The 22,986-nt window shown below is 42.8% G+C and overlaps 1 protein-coding gene across 1 annotated transcript in view; it reads left to right on the plus strand.

Moving 5' to 3' along the window:
- Positions 1-22,986, plus strand: part of UBE3C (ubiquitin protein ligase E3C) — a 2,314,788-nt gene that overhangs the window by 292,836 nt on the left and 1,998,966 nt on the right. The window contains exon 5 of the mRNA XM_044064789.1: positions 13,471-13,617. Coding sequence (XP_043920724.1) covers positions 13,471-13,617 — 147 coding nt within the window. The remainder of the gene's footprint in view (positions 1-13,470; positions 13,618-22,986) is intronic.

The raw sequence follows: 22,986 nt of genomic DNA on the forward strand, positions 1-22,986 counted from the left end.
CATTGTCCCAAAATTCAAACAGCAACTTCTTACAGTCCTGGGCAAGGAGTTGCTGCTGAGTACTCTAGCTCTCAAGCAAGGATGGCAAGCCCTTGGATCTCTCGACCAATCTGCAGAAGATTCCTCAGATTTCTTGCAGGATCAGAGCATTATCAATTCTGCCCTTTGCTGCCTGGCTTATCTACTGCTTCAGAGTATTCACAAATGCCTGGCATCAGTAATAGCCCCAACCCAGACTACAACAAATCAAATTTATACCCACCTGGGCGACACTGCCTGCAGACAAAAAACAACAAAGCACAACATACACAGATTTAGATTGGGTCATTGCATTGCTGCGCTAACTACACTAGGATAGTCAATTTACAGTCAATTTAAATACCATCCCAAACAAGGACATTTGACACAGTTGAATTGACACAGTAAAACAAAATGCATGGCTACTACAGAAACAGAAAAACAAAAAGACCTACTTCTTGGCACTAACAAAACTGAACAAGTTAACAGCAAGAAAAGTACTGCAAGCAAGCCTTGCCTTGGCATCATGCATAAATCTTTGTTTTCCATTGCCAGACTACATATGAAAAACTACAGTGGTACCCTAAAGAATTGGTCCCAACACACAGACACAAGTCTAGAAAAGAAATCCCCACTAAATTCCATGCTAAAACAGGAGTTCCTACAATTAAAGTTCAAACCATTCAAAGAGGGCTTTCAGTTGATGATAAGACAGACAACACACCACAGTCATGTGGTACATCAACAAACAGGGCACTCATTCACCCCCCTATGCAGAATGACCTTGACCTTGAGACCCCTGGCACTCAGCTACAACATCCAGTACAGGCAATATTTGTACGGGGGGAAACACAATACCTAGCAGACATATTAAGCAGAACCACTTCTTACTGGTAATTGGTAACCACTACCCAATGCCTAACAACACAACACATGTACCCAATATACCTGATACCTTTTGATGTCTCTCAGAACAACTACCCCAACACTGAATGCCTTTGACCCAAACCAAATGCAACTGCAGCTGCTACATCCAAAGCAGCAGTAGGAAATCAACAACTTTCCCAAAGAGTTACAGACATATGTTAGAACAGAACAACTACAGCATCAAAAAAGAGATTATGTTAAAAATGGAAAAACTGTCATAAGAAGCACGAAAGAGGAAAGTGGAAAAAAAATTTAATAATTTAACGGAACTTCAAAGTACTGTGTCAACGTACCTTCATTCAGATGATGCTAAGGAAAGCATCCAAGCAACACAACTTCATTTGCCTTCAGCAGCATTGATAAGAACATCACCATTTTTTTAGATCTCAATCCCAGGCAGCTTTCAGGAAAAGGTTTTTCGCACTCCCTCCAAAAGAACCCATCATTTGGAAAGAAGAATTTAAAACCTCCAAAAAGAACATTTTGATAAACTTTTTTCTTTCAAACTTGGCAGACAGCAACAGCAACCTGTCAACACAGCCACCTCAGCTAACCTTTCCAGTACTTCGCAGAAAACTCAGAATCTACTGGCAATTACTATTGCAAGTGGCACCCAGCAAACAGGCCTAATCTTCCGTTCCTAGTTATGGCAACCGTCCCCAAGGACTCTTCTCCATGAGGACTAATCAATGGATTGTCTAGGTCCCTAAACCAGGCAATCCACGCAATTACCACTCACTACAAACCACAAAACCACAACGAATACCAGGTACATAAACCCCATGTACATAGGATACTTGGACAGAACTACTTTAAGTAGCAGAACAGAACAAAAAATAGCAGAACCAACTTTTCAAAACAGACAGAAGGGAAGGAAGGAAAAAAAAAGCTAGAACCAAAAAACTCCATCAAATGGACACCATCACCACAATCTCTTCCATGGAAAACCAATTCTGGAACAACCAACTCCACATTACAATTCTTCATTCCACAGGCACAGCCACCTTCCACCCGAGGCAACTACTTGGATTATACAAAAGACATATTATTACGGGCTACTTGGCATTTGCCTAGCAAGACATTCAATTATTATATTTGCCTTCTCCCCAGACAGGGTTTGCCACTGTAGTAACTGCAATCTATCCTAAACAACACTATTCATCTCACTTTATCCCTCTCTCCTCCTCCTCTGGTATTCTGCAGTATTCTACCCATGACTGCAGATGCATCCATGAAGGACATAGTATGGACTGGTACCTACCATAAATGTAGATGTCCGAACTGATATCATCTGCAGTCAGGACCTCCTTCCCCCTCCTCCCCTCCTGGTACTCCTAGGGTCCTTTAATTCCTCTAATAGCTAGCTGTTGGGTGTGTATTATGTTTGTATTGTTTGTATATATGTACATACATGCTTATTGTTGTGTTGTTGTCTATCTATTTGATTTGCATCTATATCCAAATTTTAGCCTGCAAGAGCTGGCTACATCTGGGGCAAGAAACACTGACTGAACTGAGTGGGCTGATGCTTGCTTTACCAAGACCAACAGAGATGGATGACGCCGGGTGGAGTGCTATTATCGCCGGACCGCGGAGGACTACTTTGCCGCCGCCGACTGAAGCTGCCTCTGGCGACAGGACAACCCAGTTGTTATGACTGCAGATGCTATCCAGTTCGGACATCTACATTTATGGTAGGTACAAAACTGTACTTTGCAGACACACTTCAAGGTTCATAGGTGTGTACTAGGCTAATGGCCCTTGAGCCTTTACAGGCCTAGCCCATAGGATTACCCTGGCATTGTGCCACCCTACCTTAGTTCCTAGTGCCTCTGTTGAGTAGAGCCACTGGAGTGATCCCTGGGGTGTTGACCTTCTCCTCTTGACCTGCTATTCCGGTCTTGGCTGGAGAGTGCATGGCTTCCAGTTTGGATATATAAGTGCATCTCTCACAAGTCTGAGTGTTGAGAGGTAAGAGGAGAGGATTGTCAGTATACATGAGGCAGTTGCTACATTGCCTCTGGATGCCCAAGTTTACCAAGTTAATAGGAGAAAGCACAGGGAACTGACCTTTACACATGCCTGGAGGGGTGGACATTAATAAGTACTGGAGCTGTTCCTTAGTAGAAAGTTTAATGCTGGTAGCACTTTTGTGTGCTGCAATAATTGCTACAAGAAGTCTGGTAAAGTGCTAAACTAATAAGCTAGTAAAACTGCAGGAGAGGAGAGTACTAGCAGATCTAAGGGAAAAATTGAAGAACAGACTTTGGCATGCCTTGAAGCAATCAGATAACAAAAAGCTGTTAGACCAGTATTATAAACTGTAACACCACTGCAGGAATAGGGGGGAACCAGTTTCAGAACAGATGAGAAACAGAAAACAATGCCAGCCAATATCTAAAATAATTCTGTCAGGCAAAAATTAAGACAATACAGAACTCTGAAAAGTTAAAGTGCCAATAAATATACTTATTGGTGATATATTTCCTGATTGTTTGAGAAGCACACTCCAGTCCGCACGCCAGGAGTTTCTAACAGTGTATGCCTTAGTATGCCCATGTATACATATGCACCAAAATGAAACATTCACCCAATTGACTCCTTCAGTAAAACGTTGAGGTACCCCACTTGAGAGTACCCCAGTCAACAAAAAATGACTAGCTCATCCAAAAATAGCCAAAATACATAACAAAATGTTATCAAACTAAATTGCTGTATTGCCAACTTAAAAAGGTGGCTCCATGTTAAACTACTACAAAACATATTCTACATAAGGTGGTCACATTCAATTTGGGAATGAACTAAAAATGAACTACAAATATAAATATATGATTATAGAACAAAGATGAAAAAAAACTAAATTACACCCAATGTTTTATCCATCTCCTACTCTTTAAGAACAACCTAAACTTATCTGGAAATATAGCATACAGGATTAAAGGTTAGAGCTGCTAACAATCAAATGGGCCTAATGGATTTATCTACCTAACGTAAAATAAAAACACAGTTCTGCCTACTCTAACATCAAATACATGGGACCTTGCCAAGTTATGTGATAAGCTGATCCACAGTCTAGCAATATGTGAAGTTTCTCATTTAAAATTATCTACATATGCAAAAAAAAAAAAACATACCATCAGCAAGTAAGCTGCTCATCTTTAACCTATTTATTGCACCTGATCTATACATATATATATTACAGTATGATTGTTACCTGTTCTGCTTATTGATGTATGCATGTTAATGCTACGTCAATGTTGAGCTATGTAGTTGTAGTTGGTGTAACTTTTGTTACTGTGATTACCTGTTGAGCTTGTCTCCTGTGGGCTCTGCTGAAAAGTGGCACTTAGCACAACCACATTATCTCAGTCAACAAAAGGAATAAAATAAATAATTATCTCATTCAACAAAAGAAATAAAATAAATAGAAATATCAGTATAAGTATACATTTCTTCCCTGGCATCAAACTCTGTGGTAAAAAAAAACTAAAATTCTAATAACTGTACAGATATGCATTGGAATTTCTACAAGAACAATGCAATTTGGTTTCAACACAAGGTGACAACCCCTACTAGTGTGACACAACTTCTGAACAAAGCCCCACAATACAGTTAAATTAAATCTAACACATACCCAGCAGTACAGTATATACAATTCAGGTCAAGATACTTTGCCTTTTATTACTATACAGCATATGAAAATGGACAAAAGCTCCAACGTGAACTCATTGCTGCAAGCATATTTATGGGTAGCTAAACATTTGTCATGTTCAAACAAATTTGTAGGTACCATCCTTATGAAAATTCTGAACAGTGCAGCACCTGGGTACAGTTAATTATATTCAAATATAGAATATAATATTAGAAAATAAAAGACTTCACATCCCTCAGGAAATGTCTGTTAACACAAACCCTGTTACTCCTGTAACTTTTTAGGTTTATAAGAGCAATATTTAATATTTACAAGTTAACTGCTACTGGAACGTCTGTTCAACCCTCCTTCAAAAAAATAAAATATCAGTACGATCCATAACTACTCACAAACACTATTATAGATTACAAAAAACACATTAATCACAAAACAGCAGCAGTTACTTAAAAAAAAAATGAAGAAAAGCAATCAATTTTAATTGCAACGGTCTGCAGCAATCCTGTTACCGGCATTCGTTCCTTCAGCAAACGCAACATATCATTTCTGCTTTTTAGCGGGAGGGTTTTTTGTATATAGAAAGATGGGATAAAGAGAAGGATTGCAGGTCCAACTGCTTCTATTCTTGCTGAAATACTATTTGAAAACTTGTGCTGCTGTTTATTTTTTATTTTATTAAATTGCAGTTTATACTGGAATCTGAGCCAATGAAGTTTTTACTGAGAAAACTGGCTTAGATTTTGCCTGTTGAGCTAATTATCTTCTAGATTTCTACGGAGGTAATCAGCATCATAGTCAGGAGATGGGGACTTTTTTGTGGTTTCTAAGGAGCCCGAGAAGTGTTGGATATAGAAGTAATAAGAAAAGCCTTAGAAACATCACTTTTCAGAAGTGGCTGAAATGAGTAAGGGGTGGGGATCTTATTGGAATTGATGCCTCAGGCGTCACATAAAATTACATGAACTTTCCAAATTATTGGGGAGGGGTGTCAAACAGTGACAACTAAGTAACCAAAACACTCACTCAATTTGCATCAGCACTCTGTCTTCCATCAAGCGACTGCTGGAATCAACTTCGTATTTATGCTGAAGTTGTAGTACCGTTCCCATTACCTTTGTGCAGACTAGATTTAGCTGTGTGTAGGAATTGAATCCTACAAAAATCAATCAATTTTAGTTGCAACTGTCTACAGCAATCCTGTTAACGGCATTCGTTTCTTCAGCAAACGCAACATATCATTTATGCTCTTTAGTGGGAGGGTTTTTTTGTAGATAGCCTTAGAAACCACATTTCAGAACTGGCTGAAATAAGTAAAGGGTGGGGGTCTTACTGGAATTCACACCTCAGGCGTCACATAAAATTACAACGGTCAGTAGAAAGTCGTTGAATTATATGAAATGGCTGGATAAACAATATGTTATAAGTAGTGAACTGGTGATGCATTAGATATAGAGAGTTTAGTAGTTTAAAACTAAAGAAAATTAGGTTGGGGTGGATCAAGTGGTGGCTTGGATTGCAAGAATCCGATTGGCTGCCACCACTTTATCAAGAACCTTTTACACGGAATTTGTAGCAAAAGTTTAATGTGAACTTAATGTAAAAACACACTGAATCATAACTATATAATGTAATTTACATGTTCAGTTACGATTTTAGTGTGTTTTACATTAAGCTCAACTACAAATCTTCACTACAGTTTCTCGCGCTTCAGGAAGGTACTCGGGGGTAACAGCTTGAAATTAGTATCTTCTCATGGCGCGCTCGGTGTTAAGCACACAGGCGCCATGAGAAGGTACTCGGGGTTTATGAGTTAAAACAAAATTATTGGATGCTCCTTTACAGCATGATACTTTGTTTGGTGTTAAGGCAGAAGAGATGTTGAAGAAAATGGAGGATAAAGCGAAATCTATGAGACAGTTAAGGATTTCTTACAGGTACAACCAGCCAGATTTAGCAGGAACTGGTCTTCAAAGAATTGGTCCTTTCCAGGGTCAGACAGGCCACAAAGAGGCAGATACAGACGCCCTAGAGGCAGATCCCAGCCCCAAGGCTCATACAGGCCTAAACAATGGGGGTGCTTCTACCTCCAAAAGCGGAGAAGACAAATCACAGCCATATAGAAAACAGTCCCAATGACTTTCCTCTGCCAATAAAAAGCACTTATCTTTTGGCAGCTCCCTTAGGGGGGAAACTAGCACTTTTTTTCACAAAATTGGCATATAATCACCCAGGACAAATGGGTCTTGAATATAGTGTCCCAGGGCTACAGGTTCCACTTTCACACCGTCAGAGGCAAAAGGTATGCCAGACCTGCCACAAAATCAATGGGCAGAGGCACAAAAATAAGTTACATCCCTCATGGACATGAGGGCCATTCAGCGAGTACCACAGCAAGAGCAGGGACAAGGATTTTACTCAAGACTATTTCTGGTACCCAGAAAGGACAAAGCCTGGAGACCAATTCTGGACCTGTCTATTCTAACCACTTTTCTGGACGTTCCAAAATTCAAAATGTTGACTCTGCAGCAGCTTCTGCCCATGCTGGACAAGAAGGCTTGGCTTGTAACTTTGGACCTAAAAGAGGCATACCTGCATGTCCCAGTCAGACAAAATTGCAGACGATACCTCAGATTCATAGCTGGATCAATGCACCACCAATTCTCTGCACTGCCCTTTGGCTTATCTGCTGCACCCAGGGTCTTCACAAAATGCCTGGCACCAGTAATTGCTTTCTGCAGACAAAGAGGAATTCAAATATACCCTTACTTGGACGACTGCCTTATTCAAGCAGAGAACAAAGACATTCTACTGAAGCATCTGGCATTTGTAAAAAGATTACTAATTTGCCTAGGGTATACGGTAAACGAAAAGAAATCAAAACTAGTACCCTCTCAAGAGATAATATTCCTGGGTGCAAGCTTAAATACAACTGCCCAGATGGCTTATCTCATGCCAGACAAACAAAGGCAACTGACTTCTTACTTCGAAATGTTGGTAACAAAGACCCAGTTATCTTCAAGAAAAATTCTGCAGGCTTTGGGCTTCATGGCTTCCTGCATTCTGCTAATTCCATATGCAAGACTGCATATGAGGAAACTACAATGGTATCTAAAAAGTGTTTGGACTCAACATTGCCACAGCCTGGAAACATTAATTACCCTCATTCCCTGCCTGCAACAGGAGTTTCGATGGTGGGCACAGGCCTGTCACCACAACAAGGGACAGCCATTCACTCTACCCACGGCCAGGCAAACACTAACATCAGATGTATCAGATTATGCCTGGGGGGCCCACATGGCAGGAAAATGTATTCAGGGAGCATGGCCAGCAAGCCAAATGCATCTTCATATCAATCAAAAAGAGACGCTAGCTGTTCAGAAGGCCCTGACAGCCTTCAAAGATCTACTTCATCCAGGACAACTGCTGGTAAAGACGGACAATACTACAGTCATGTGGTACATAAACAAGCAGGGAGGCACACATTCCTACCCCCTCTGCAGACGAGCCATGACTTTGTGGAACACAACATTGACTTATCAAGTACACCTGCAAGCACAATTCCTGCCTGGAAAGACAAATACTCTGGCAGATGAACTAAGCAGAAATCTCAAGGATCCTCACGAGTGGAAACTAGATACACAAATCTTCAGCATGATAACAAGGAAATGGGGATGCCCAGACATAGATCTATTTGCCTCCCAGCACAACTGCCAACTACAGGGATTCTGCACAAGGACTTATCACAAGCAAGCATGGAAAGTGGATGCCCTATCATTCAGCTGGAAAACCCTTACAGTATATGCCTTTCCTCCACTGCCTCTCCTCCCCAAGGAACTCCTAAAGGTCAGACATGAGAAGCCAAAAATGATATTGATTGCCTCAGACTTGCCATGCCAGCACTGGTACCCAATCCTAAAGAGCTTGTCTCAAGGCCCAGCCTGGACATTACCCCAAATTCCTCATTTGCTGACCCAACAAAACAAGTCAGATCCTGCACAGCCAATTCAGAACCCTAAATCTGGCTGCATGGCTGACAATTTAACCATTCAGAACACACCTCTCTCTAAAGCAGTTATGGATGTTGTTTTGGAGGCCAGGAGGCCCAGCACCTGAAAATCTTATACAGAAAAATGGAAGAGATTCTGTGCTTGGAACCAGGCACAAGGAATGGACGCGCTTGTACCAAATATTCCTCAGATTTTACAATACCTAACTGAGATGCTGGGCAAAGGCCTTATCCTTCTCATCAATTAAGATCCATGCTTCTGCCATTTCAGCTCATTACAATACGGATCCACCTATTTTTCACATCCACTGCTAAGGCAGTACCTCAGAGGGGCCAAAAACATAAGACCTCCAAGGAGAGCTCCAACACCTGCATGGGACCTCACTTTTGTCTTGGAAAAGCTCACACTGCCTCCTTTTGAGCCAGCCAATACATGAGATAAAATACTTATCATGGAAAACAGCTCTGCACCTAGCAATAACCTCAGCAAGAAGAGTCTCAGAGTTACAGGCACTAATGGCTGTGGAACCTTTTATTATTTTCCATCCGGACAGGGTTTCTCTAAGGACAAACCCAACATTTATGCCTAAGGTAGTGTCCAGTGTGGCTCTTAACCAAACCATTAATTTGCCTACCTTTTATCCAAACCCACAGAATAAGGGGGAGAGACTTCTGCATTCTTTGGACATACACAGACAGCTACACTTCTACTTGGACAAAACTAAAGCTTTCAGAAAGACTAAGCAACTTTTAGTGGCATATGCTGCAGGATCACAAGGAAAAGCTATTTCAAAGCAGACTATTTCAAAATGGATAGGCCACTGCATTCGTTTCTGCTATTCACAACATGGCAAATCAGTGCCTAAGGGCATTAGGCCACATTCAACCAGAGCAGCAGCCACTTCAGCAGCCTTCCTCAGAGGAGTACCAACCAAGGACATTTTGGAGGCTGCAACTTGGACTTCATTGCACACTTTTACAAAGCACTACCACTTACCTCTTTACTCTAAATCCAGTTCAGGCTTCGCCACTGCAGTTCTGCAGGGCCTCATAGCCACTCCTAATTCTATCTAGGCCCAGCCACCCAACCTCAGCTTTGGGATTCAACCCAAGTGTAATGACTGCAACAGTGAAACACGATGAACATAGTACAGTTGTGTACCTACCATAAATGTAGATGTTCGAGTGTACTGTTGCAGTCCAGGTTACCCTCCCTCCATCCCCCTTTCATTGCTGGGACTTATCTGTACTTCTCTATTCTATACAACCTATGTTCATAGGTTCATAGGTTCATAGGTTCATACTAGGCTATCTGCCCGAGGGCATTTACAAGCCTAGCCCATAGTTTTGTGGCTTACGCCACCCCTTTAGTATGGGGAACTATACCCATTATTTTGCTGTGCCTCTGTTGAGCAGTGACACTGAGGTAATCCCTGGGGTATATCTGCGATCTCCCATCCATTGGTCAAGATTTCTCTTGAACAAGGCCAGCGAGGTGCTCTGCCTCACATATACCGGGATTTTATTCCACAGCATAGGGAGTCTTTGGGTGATGAATCTATCCCTCCAGCACGTCCTATTAATAGCCGTGTCGAGGTTTAAGTCTCCGGCCCTTGTGACTCTGACGGATCTAGATTTTTGAGGTGAAGCATATTCATCAAATCTGGGTTTGACATGGCCTTGTATGTTAGGCAAAGGTCACCTCTGAGCAAGCGGTGGCGACTGAATAGAGCTGGAGTTCTTTCAGTCGGGCAGCATAGGACAGATGTTTGAGACCCTTTATCCTTTTGGTGAGGAACTTTTGTGGCCTCTCCAGCTGCTGCAAGTGTCGGGTCAGATACATTCCGAATGGGGCATTGTACTCAATCATTGGTCTGATGAGTGATGAGTATAGGGAGACTATGACCTCCCTTGATCTAGATGAGAATCCCTTCATGATAAGGTGGGCAATGTAGAAGGTCTTCCTAACTACTTTAGCTACATGGGTGTCGAATGACAGACTACTATCAACCTGGGTCCCCAGGTCCCTGATAACTTCTTCTGTGCTCAGTGGATTGCCACCTATTTGGTAGCTAGGGTAACCTTGTTTTTCCGAAGGGTATGACTATGCATTTTTTGGCATTTAACTTTAGGCCATGGCTCTGGCACCAGTTATCCGTTTCTGTGAGACCCTTCTGAAGGATATCTGTGTCAAATGTGTTTTCTACTATGGCCCAGTTTGCAGTCATCTGCAAACTTTGTCAGCCATAACCCTCCTGTGTTTGCTTGTACTTGAAAAGTAGATGCCAAACAAGAGTGGGCCCAGGACTGAGCCCTGTGGTACACCACTTGTGACAGGCTTTGAGTCTGACATGGCGCCAGCAACTCTGACCCTGTGGGTTCTGTCACTCAGCCAGTTTGCAACCCATCTTGTGATGTATGGGTTAACATTTAAGCTGATGAGTTTTTCAATGATACCCGAGTGGGGTATTGTATCGAAGGCCTTCGCCAGATCGAGGTAGGCTGTATGGACTGCCTTTCGCTCATCAATGGCTTTGGTGACTGTTTCAAAAAAGTCAACCAAGTTTAGAAGGCATGATCTGCCTTTGACAAAGCCAAACTGGGATGGATCCAAAGTCTGCAAATTCCCTATGTCTTTATTTATGAGGTCCATTATGATCCTCTCCATGGCTTTGCAGATAAGGCTTGTCAAGCTAATGGGCCGGTAATTTCCAGGGTCGGTGGAGGCACCGCCTTTGTGAAGTGGGACCACAGTTGCAGTGCGCCACTCCCTGGGTACGTATCCAGAGGTAAGACTATGATTAAACAGCTGTCCTAGCTGTGGGTTTAATTCCTCGTTGAGTTCGTGGAGCACACAGCCGGGGACACCATCAGGTCCCATGGATGCTGTGTTTTTGCTTTGGAGAGAGCAGTTCTCACTTGGGCGTTGGAGATGTTTGGGGGCTGCAATCGCTTGGTATAGATATCTCTCCTTTTGGGGGAGGGGAGAAGTTTGCACTGAACCTGTCAGCCAGTATGTTGGCAATGTCTGTAGGATCAGTAATCTTCACATCATTTTGAACTAGTTCTGAGCATATCTGGGAGTTTCCTCCCAGGTTTCTAACATAGCTAAAGAAGGCCTTATGATTGTCTTTTGAGTCTTTAGCTATTTTTCTCTCAAAATTTGCTTTGGATGATTTTATGAGAGCTCTTAGTTTTTTACTTATAGTGATCAAGGGTGTCTTACCTTTTAAGGATTTTGCTCTATCTTGGTGTATTTGTGGTGTATTTGCTTGTAGATGAAGGTAATGTTTATGTTAGTGCATGCTTTTTTATGAGCAGAATTTTTAACCTACCCTTTTGGGGGCACCTGACATCTGGGGCAAGAAAAACTGAAGAAAATGACGTCGGCTGCATCTTTTATACCCCTGGCGCACTGACGTCAGGGAAGAGGTGACAGCAACCGACGCCGGACCAGGACTTTGGAATTCAGGCCAACTGTGGGTAGCCTGCCAGCAGGATAACCCAAGTGTAATGACTGCAACAGTGAATACACTCGAACATCTACATTTATGGTAGGTACACAACTGTACTTTCCTTGCAGCCATTACTTCATCTAGACAAGCACCTAAACTATTTTTATTTGGTGTTCCCTGAGGATAAGATTTCTCAACATATGACTCCATCCTTTATGCCTAAGGTAGCTTCAGAGACCAATATTAACTAGTCTGTTATTTGGATGTCTCTCCCCACTTCTGCGGTATTCGTACCAGAAATACATTTTGCATTATTTAGAAGTATGCAGACAGTTGAGGTTGTATTTGCAAAGAGCCAAAGTTTCTGGAGAAGATAACCAGTTTATTTTCTTTGCTCTCCACAGTCTGGAGAGTGTTGTTTTTGAGACTTTGTGGCCCAAATGTTTGGCAAACTGTATTACCTTGTGTTTTACTTCTGGTAACAAAAGCCTACCGTGTAAACCTTGAGCTTACTACTTACTCTGCCTTCTTCAGTGTTCATCAGTTCATGATGTATGTTCTGCTGCAAAAGGGACATCCCTGCATAACTCTGTAAGATACTATAAACTGGATGGATGTGGTCTCCAGATCAGTGTCTTCCTTCAGGGCTACCATACTGCATGGTATTCTGCCACGATGCCACTCAAGGTGCTTCATCATCCATGTCTCTCCACTTCCACATACCCACCCTCCTTCCCCTTCCACATTATCACCTTTTTACTGTTCTGACAGGACTAGCTGGCCTCTTTCTGAGGCCTTAGAGAGGCAGGTGTTTTCTTAAAAGTTTGCAGGAGTTACATAGATATTCCACTCAAGGTCTGTGGGTACATATGGCATATTTTCTGGAGAAGGAGGCATGGGGCACCTGGGGTTAGGGGTCAGAGGGGTGCTGTCTTTGGGTGAGTCATGTTGCCAGTCTGTTCTCACGTGTGACAACTAGTCCTTCAGTATGGAAGTGAACAGACGTGGATAATGAAGATGTGATGTTACAGTAAGTACATAACTTTCATTTACAGAATGCTCTGTAACCAACACTTCATTATTCCCATGTTATATTTGCATCAGTGGAGCTAGTTCACAGTCAGAGTAGTAAGCCTTGCTACATAATTTTGGAGCAAGTTAAAGTGAAGTATACTTTGCAGTGGTTTATTTTATTATCCCCCATATTTGATTGTTTTCATCCTAGTAATCCTGAATTTAGAGTAAATTGTATTTTACTTGTACACTAACAGAAACTGGCATTCAATGTTTAGTTTAGCTGCAAGACAAAAATAATTAAATCATTATTTTTATTTTGTAAACTAATGGTGGTGGAATGTGTTGATAACTAAATCAGGAAATTGTTTAATAAATGTGTGTATTTTTGTATTTTGCAGTACTCAATCCAGAGACGGGAATTTGATAGTTATATGAATGCATCGCAGTCAGGAGGAGTTTTTTCCATCAACAGTGGAGCTAATTTAACACCTTTAGTGAGACAGCTCCTTTTTTTCTACAGACAAAGTGAAGATTCCAAGAGACTGGTAAGAAAGTTGCCATTTTATGCTTTATTATTGTTATTATTATTGTGCTGGTTTCTTAAATCATATTGGGCAAGAGAGTTATTGTGAACTAACACTGAGGACATCGATTGTTGGTTCAGTACTTGTGTTATCCTTTCTTTTATTTTCTGTTTGGATATATTTCTTTGAAACTTTTGCATTTGAAAGGCGGTCTTCTGGTGTATCTCTTGATGTCATGCTCCACTAAGAGTGTGCCTACTCCCTTAGCCTAGCAGTTCTCCTCTGCCATTTACAAGTTTCAGATTACAGTGTCATTTCTAATGGAAAAGTTCATATATTTCATGGTTGTAGCAGCTGAGTTTTTGAAATGATCTTACTACCACCAAATCACAAACCAAGGCCTGCACTGACGTTGTCTTTGTTGCTTGAAGTCGGAGTGTGACATGAAATCCTGCAGTACATGCCTTTTAAACTTCGATAACTGAAAATGTAAGAGAAAGAAATCCTAGTCCAATCATTTTGTTTAAATGATGATAGTATTTCAGAGTGCACCATGTAAAGACCATGAGGTGAGTCCCTTCCCTATTTCCAGGCCTATCCAGGAGCACCTTCAAAGTGCATAAAGCAGAAGACAAATTGAGATCTCGCACTGGTTGAAATATGTCTGTCTTTTAAGGCAAGCTCTTTGTTCCTGGTTGCCATATATTTAAGTGTAATGGGTTTCATTTAATACCTGCTTTGGTGAATAGTGAGAAGATCACTGCCGTTGACTACCTAGGAAGGATGCATCTTTTTGGGTGAGCACCCCTTGTCATGTAAAGCAGCCAGAACACACTTGCATACCATGACCAGCTTGCTCTTGAGGGGTGATGCTGGTCTCACCTGGCATTCGTTCTGGCTACAGTCAGGATCAATGACTTGACACCTTGGATCTGGCAGGGCTTAGTGGCACAGTGTGAGGAGCGTCAAAAAGACTCAAGTGTCAGCATCATCAACTAATTCCCCTGAGGTCTTTTGGGCCCTGTTCTTGCAGGTTCAAAAGCAAAATCTTGGGGAACGTGTCCTTATGCTAGCATCAGCCCCATTACTTCTCTCTCTTATCTCTGCAGTGCATGTAGCAGATGAATGTCCATGTGCAGGTGTCCTGTCTCCTGACACTTGACATGCATGCGTTACATACTTTACTGTGCGCATTTTGGCCAAGAACAAATGTATCTGGAGCTAATGGGAGGTAAGGTTTGTTTTTCCCATTTTGCTTCTGTGGAAGAGTCAAAGTATTTGGAAGACATTATCTTTTGAGACATATAAGAATAATGAAACCTGTTTTTCTCCTTACAGCTCTCCACTGGATGACTCCTTCCTTAGAACAGCCCCTCATGCTGATAAACTTGGCCAGTCACTGGGGTTCGGTCCTGGGTCCTCTCCTGTTTGGTATCTACTTCTCTGAAGTCCAGGCCAACACGAAGGGACTCTGGCTGACAAAGTTCGCAGAAGATTGCAAGTTGAGAGCCATAATTAACTCCCCAAGTGATGTTGACATTCTATAGAAAGGCCTCACTGAGACCAATGACTGGTGTCAGAACCATGGCCTTAAGCTTAATGCCCTTTGGAAAAAACCCAGTTCCCATGAATTACCACAGTGATGGTAGTCCACTGAACACAGAAAGCGTCATAAGAGATGTGGGAACGCAGGTTGACAGCAACCTCTCTTTTGACCACCACATTGCCACTGTGATCAGAAAGTCCTTCTATGTGGCACATCTCATTACTAAGGGTTTTGCATCCAGGAAGAAAGAGGTCAGAGGTCATTGTCTCCCTCTACTCTTCCCTCATTAGGCCAGTTATCGAGTACAATGCCCCATTTGGCATGTACCTCACTAGACACCTACAACAACTGGAGAGGCTGCAGAAATAGTTCACAAAGAGGATCTTAGGCCTTAAACACGTCCTATATGGACAGACAAAAAACTCCAAATATTCTCTCGCTCATATCGCTTACTTAGAGGTGATCTCTGCTTGACTTACAAAACCATGTCTGACCCAACTCTTTTGGAAATGCTACATCTAAAGAAATCCCAATCCCTCCACACTACATGTTCCAGAGACCTCAACCTCATTACCACAATCAACAGAACAAGCTGGAGGGACAGGTTCATAACCTAGAGACTGCCCATGCTATGGAATAGACTTCCCATACATGTCAAGTGGAGTGCCTCACTGGCCATCTTCAAGAGAAATTTTGATAAGTGGATGGGAAATAGAAAATGTACCTCGGGGATCACTTCAGTGTCTGTACTTGACAGAGGCACTGGGAACTAAATTCAGGTGGCATGATGCCAGGGTAATCCTAAGGGCTAGGTTTGTAAAGGCTTCAGGGCCATTAGTCTAGTATACACCTATGAACCTATCTACAGGCTTCTGGTTCCATTCTTCCCCCAAAGAAATGTCTGATGAGTATCTGGGGAGGAGAAAATTTGGGTCATCCCCCCCTTTTTTTTTGAGCCCTTTGCCAAGATTATCATTTAGGCAGCCTGTTATTAGATTCTGCTAGTTGAGCTCAAAAGAAAGCAGATTCTTTTTGTATGTGACCATCCTAAGTGAAGTCAGATTCTACTGTGTGGTCTGTGGTCTATCATAGGTCATAGAAACCACAACATCTCCCTATGCTGCCACATACTAAGAAGCCCTAATGTTGAAAAGAGTGGGCAGGAGGGTGTTCCCCTCTGCCTTGTTGGGCCTTAATTTCTCAGCTTTTTTGTCTTGCCTTTTTAGGTTCCAGCTCTTATTACATGATGGGTGTTTCAAAAACTTTTAGTAATCCTACAGGAGCCTGGGCTTCAGTTGGAGCTGGTTCATAGGTTAGTACTAAGCTAACTGCCCTTGCGAGCCATTTTAAGCCTAGCCAATTATCCCTTGTGAGACTCAAACCCTGCACCTTGTGTTTGTAAGGCAAACACCTTAACCATTAGGCCACCCTCCCAACCCAGAGCAGGACTTTGTCTTTGGCATGCCATTTTCATGACACAGAGGGATGTGTCCAGGACTGTTTTCCAGATTACATGAGTTTCACTAGCAGTCCAGCCTTTTTAAGAGAGGGCACAGTATAGCCTCCTCACTTCTCCTTGGGGGAAGGCAGTCTGACTGAGAGCACCACTGCCACCGGGTGGAGACCTGAAATGGTGAAACAACAAGAATACCAGGGAGAAAGAAGCATTTTTGGCCTAACAGCATTGTTCATTTCTGCAGCTGGAAAGTCTGAGCATGTGGAAGTACACAGCTACCACTGGAGCCATTATTATAGGACCTTTCTTTGGCGGGAGGCATCCATCACTGCTGAGGAGATAAGTTTAGGGCCAAAATATCCCATCTGTCTGCCACTATGAGGGCCTTCCACTGTCCAACTGCTACTCACTATGTCAGTAGCTGTTAGAACAGAGAAACAGAAGGACTGACTGTTTGCCTGAGATGCGTAATGGTCGAGGAAGATGAAGAAAAAGATTTGCACTATAACAGTCATTGATGTAGGCTTTGAAAAAGTTGTCTGTCAGAGTCTAACGTTGGTGTCTGACACTTTTATTCAGCCACTGGATGCCCTTTTGCAAGATAAATTGCAATCTTGAGTTGTGGCTGTTGGAGCAGCCTAGCTGTAAAAGGAAGCACATCTCATGTTCATTTTAGTACTGTCTTTTGCATCCTGAAGTGACAGTCACTTGTCTAGCCTTGCAGTATCATCCAGCCATTTAGGTCTTGTTTGACATCAACAATCTAGTTAAATGTTTACTCATTTCCTTTTTCAAAGTGCAAGTCCTTTGTGTTTGACTTAATGTTAAGTAATGTCCCCTGAAAAAGTCACCAACAGCTGCAGTTGTAACCACTGTATTTTCTCATAGCTTCCAAATCTATAGTGTATGCTGTTTTTTTTCAGAACATTGAAAATGCATGATGATTTTTGTCTGCATGTTCTGTCATCTTCATTACTGGCTGAATCTTTAAAAACAAACAATAAAAAAAAAGAAGGGAAGGAAGAAGATTTCTGCTTTTTCTTGTTCTGAGTGAAACAACTTGCTCACTGGATTCTGGAGTCCAGTTTTGTTCATCCTCTTGAAGTGAAGTGCACTTGAGTTCCCCCCTAATTTTACTTCACAACTGTTCACATTGTCTATGGGAAACAAAGGAGCAGAGGTCATTCATAGGTTCATAGGTAAATACTGGGCTATCTGCCCGAAGGCATATATTAGCTCAGCCACATTGTGCGGTATTCACTGCCCCTTCGGTTAGTTCCCTAGGCCCTTGATCTAGCAGCTAGTACCCTTGGCCCCTATGTAGTAGAGCTGTAGGTATGATCCATGGTGTGAACTTTCTGTTACCCATCCACTCATCAAGGTTCCTCTTGAAGAGTGCTAGTGAGGGGCTCTGTCTTGTGTAGATCGGGACCTTGTTCTACAGCAAGGGAAGTCTTTGCAAAGGGAATCTATCCCTCCAGCATGTTCTATTCATTGTTGTGCTGAGGTTTATATCCCTAGAGTGTGTAGCTTGAGTGGATTTGGTTTTGCTAAGATGGAGCATGTTCAACAGTTCTGGGTTGGACATGGCTCTGTATGTTAGACAGAGATCGCCTCTGAGAAGGCGGTATGCATCAGAGAAAAGCCTTAGTTTTTTCAATTGTGCTGCATAGGGCAACTGTTTGAGGCCAGTAATCCTCTTAGTGAGGTACCTCTGTGGTCTCGCCAGCTGCTGGAGATGCCTAGCCAGGTACATTCTAATTGGTGCATTGTACTCAGTAATGGGTCTGATGAGGGAAGAGTAGAGGGGCACCACTGCATCCTTAGATCTTGATGCGAACCCTTTCGTGATCAGATGGGTCACATAGAAGGATTTTCTAACCACCTTGGCAACATGGTTATCAAAGGAAAGCTGACTATCTGCTTGGGTCCCTTATTACTACTTCAGATTTCAGGGGGTTACCTCCTATGTGGTAGTTCGCGGGTACTCTGTTTTTTCCAAAGGGGATTACTACGCATCTTTTAGCATTTAGCTTGAGACCATGGCTTTGACACCATGCATCAGTCTCGTTAAGGACCTTCTGGAGGATATCCATGTCAGCCGGAGACTCTATTATAGCACCCAGTTTGCAGTCGTCCGCAAACTTGGTCAGCCACAGCCCATCAGTGCTTACCTGTACTTCTGAGAAGTATATGCCAAACAGGAGGGGCCCCAGGACAGAGCCCTGAGGCACACCGCTCGTTACTGGTCTGGATTCGGACATAGATCCCGCTACTCCTACTTTGTGGGATCTGTCGGAGTGCCAGTTTGCGATCCATCTTGTGACGTAAGGGTTTATGCCCAGGTTGGTGAGTTTGTCAATAATAGCCGAATGGGGAATGGTGTCAAATGCTTTAGCAAGGTAAAGGTAAGCACTGTGTACCTCCTTTCCCTTATCTATAGCCTGAGTAACTGTCTCAAAAGAAGTCCACCAGGTTCAGGAGACATGATCTGCCCTTGACGAAGTCGTACTGTGTGGAGTCAAGTGTTTGGAGGTTCCCAATCTCTCCATTTATGAGTTCCATAATGATTCGCTCCATTGCCTTACAGATCAGAAATGGTCAGGCTTATTGGTCGGTAGTTCCCAGGGTCGGTTGTAGGCCCACCCTTGTGCAGCAGAACCACCGTATCTGTGCGCCATTCCATGGGCACATATCCTGTCGAGAGACTGAGACTGAACAGGGTATTCAGATGCGGGGTTAATTCATTTTGGAGCTCACGTATGACACAGCCCAAGACACCATCTGGTCCCATGGAGGCAGTGTTTTTAGCTTTGGATAGAGCCTTATTAACCAACGTATCAGTAACAATTGGAGTTACACAATCCCCTGGAATAGTAATAGGCCCTGTAGGTCATGAGGGGGGGAGAAATTTGCACTGAACCTGTCAGCCAAGATGTTGGCTATGTCAGTGGGGTCAGTGTATTTTGTTCCATTTTGTACTAGCTCAGAACAGACTTGAGCGTTGCCATTTAGGTTTTTGACGTAACCATAGAAGGCCTTATGGTTATCCTTGGCATCCTTGGCAACTTTCTTTTCAAAATTGGCTTTAGTTGACTTGATTAGGGCCCTCAATTTCTTACTAAAGCTGATCAGGGAAGATTTTTCTACTTGAGATTTTGCCTTTTTTTGTATAAGTCTCCTCATTTTATTGTATAGTTTGCTTAAGGCCGGGGTCCACCAGACTGGTTTCGTCTTGCTTGAGGAAGGAGTCTTGGCTTTATTTGGGATAGCATGGTCCATGCAATCCTGAAGATGTATATAAAGTGCCTTGGTGTAGGATTCTGCATCCTGGATATCATTATCCTTCTGCAGGGGGATAGTGAAGCTTTCCACTTCTGATGCAAGTAGTTTGAAGTTTGCTTTGTAAAGGTTTTTTACGATGGTTTCTTTGACTGGGGGAGGTGGAGGGGTGAGGATGTCTAGGGTTATCAGTTTGTGGTCTGATCTGACCAGAGAGGGAGTGATAACGGGTGTGGTACAATGGGCGCCCATATTTGTGATGACTAAATCCAGTATGTTGTCCCCTCTAGTGGGAGAACGTACCAGTTGTTCGTGGGCATTTGAATTTATAAATTCTATGAACCGCTGGGCATAGGAGTTAGAACTTTGGTAGTTCGCCCTGTCTATACCAGGGTAGTTGAAATCACCCAAAATTATGGTGTAGGGTAGGACCTTTATATTTTCCAATGCCTCAAGGAATGCTGAGTGAGCATCTTGGGACATGGTGGGCGATCTGTAACAGGCTACGACTTGAAATGTGGTTTTGCCTGCTGATAGTTGCGCATGGATGATCTCTGGGGCATCATGCTGTGCCACTAACCTGGAGATGTGGGTATCCTTAATGAATATGGATACGCCTCCGCCCTTTGTACTGCGATCCGGTAACTGAGGCCGAAAGGTATGATATGAATTGTAACCTGGTAGTGCTGGGGTGCTCTTTGGAGCCTTGAACCAGGTTTCCGTCACTGCACAAACATCGATTTTCTCAATACTGAGGAATGCCTCGAGTGCGTGCATTTTGAGGTTGAGACTTCTGGCGTTGAGTAGCATTACCCTTAGTTTTTGGTTACCTGTGCTGGTTACGGGGGTTGGTTTGTCCTTTGAGCCTTGCCTAAAAAAGGCACTATGGGGACGGCAAGAGCCTTGGCCAGTATTCGAAAGCCTAGGGGTGACAGGTGCACACCATCTCTGGCGAAACAGCGAGGTTTGTCTATCATGTCATCCCAGGCAGACAGACACTGGATCCCCTTAGAAAGACACCAAAAGCTTAGCCAGTTGTTGAAATTGATCATTTTGTCTTTGTATTGTGGTATCATTCTAGGTGAAGGTAGTATGCTACTCAAGGTCAGGCTCATACCAGCTTGGGCTACATGATCAGAGAGCTCCTCAATGTCTCTTTTCATGTAGTCCAGGGAGGCAAGTCTTAGATCATTCACACCAACATGTACAATGACAGCATCATACTTGTACTTGTTCTGGAGTGACCTAAGTGCCTGTGTTATGTGGCGGATCGTAGCACCCGACAGGCAGCTGACAGTAACCTTCTCCTTGTTCAGCCTGGTGAGTGGAACATCTGTGTGCCTTACTATAGTCTCCTATTACTAGCGTGTTGGGTATGGTGTTTTGCCTTAGGGGCTGTCGTGAGGCACACTGTTGAGGTGAATTATGTGTTTTCTGGCTTGTGTTTGGAGGTGCAGGTTGCTTGCTTGTCTGCTTTGGAGGGCACTGTTTCTTTTTCAGATTTGTAGCTAGTGCCACCGAGTATGTTTTTATGTATTTATGTGTATGTTTTGCCGGTGCTTGTTTTGTAGATCCATGTGTGACTGGTGGTGTGATGCTAGTGTGTCTCTCCTCCTCTTGACTGTCTGTTACAGTCATGGGTTGAGAGCACTTAGCCTCCAGTCTGGCTGTGTATTTGCATCTCTCACAAGTGTTTGTGTCTAGAGGTAAGAGGAGAGGGTTGTCTGTATACATGAGGCAGTTGTGACATTGCCTCAGGATGCCCAATTCCACCAGCTGAACTGGAGAGTACACCTGAAGCTGACCTCTGGACATGCTTGGAAAAGTAAATTTCACCTGTCTTTCGGACAATCGAGGGTCTTATGCTGTATTATAATAGTGCTGTCTAGGAGATTTGGACAAGTGCTGATTTGGGTTATGCAAGTGCTGCAATAAGAGCAGTTGATCTGAAACACTTGAGTTGAGGCTTGCCTAGTTTTAAGGGAAAATTTGCAGCGCAGACTTTGTGGAGCCAGGAATAGTATAACCCAGAAACCGGTGCTGCCCGATGCTGCTCTGTGCGCAAGACCGCGCAAAAAGAGAGTTGCAGGGTTTTAAGAGAGAGAGATCAAGGAGTTTGGAATTGACCCAAAATGGCCAATAAAACTACAGTTTCTATGCAGTAACCACTCCTACAGGGACAGGCAGGCTGTTCAGTGTTAACCACTGCCAGTGGTGAACACAGAGACTTCCTTTTAGCCCAAGTAAGCACAGGCCTCCAAGAAACTTACAAACAGTTCAGAACAGCAACTCTGTAACTGAACTTTTTTTTTAAATTATTGAAAGTGGGAAAATAGCAAGATTTTTTTTGTTTTTCTGTTTTTGTTTAAGGATAGCAGGGACACACAAGTAGCAAACTAGTCAGAACAGTGCAATAAATGACCCCAACACGTGTGTGCTAGGTCAGAGGCAGGTAAAATGCAATTTTAAGAAAAAAACTATTCTAAATTAAATGCAACACAAAAAAATGCAATAAACAGGCTCTCTAGGTATACTGTTTCTAACACAGATATCAACTTTTGCAAGCAAGAAAACGCTGAAAAGTAGGCGGCAATGCAGTTTTTCTAAGAAATAAATCAGAAGAAAATACTTAAAATGTCAAAAGTGGCTCCTTTCCTTCTCTCAGCGTTTTCCCCTCTTGGTAGGTGCTTCAGCAACAACTATCAAGCCTGGAAAGACGCCAAAATCATGCGGCTGCAGGGTTTTAAGAGAGAGAGATCAAGGAGTTTGGAATTGACCCAAAATGGCCAATAAAACTACAGTTTCTAGGCAGTAACCTCTCCTACAGGGACAGGCAGGCTGCTCAGTGTTAACCACCTGACACACAAGTAGCAAACTAGTCAGAACAGTGCAATAAATGACCCCAATACGTGTGTGCTAGGCCAGAGGCAGGTAAAATGCAATTTTAAGAAAAAACGGTTTTAAATTAAGTGCAACACAAAAAATGCAATAAACAGGCTCTAGGTATGTTCTAAATACTGTTTCTAATACATATATCAACTTTTGCAAGCAAGAAAACGCCGAAAAGTAGGCGGCAATGCAGTTTTTCTAAGAAATAAATCAGAAG

Source organism: Protopterus annectens, chromosome 3.part0 (assembly GCF_019279795.1).
Source record: "Protopterus annectens isolate FY-2018-M chromosome 3.part0, PAN1.0, whole genome shotgun sequence".
NCBI lineage: Eukaryota > Metazoa > Chordata > Ceratodontiformes > Protopteridae > Protopterus > Protopterus annectens.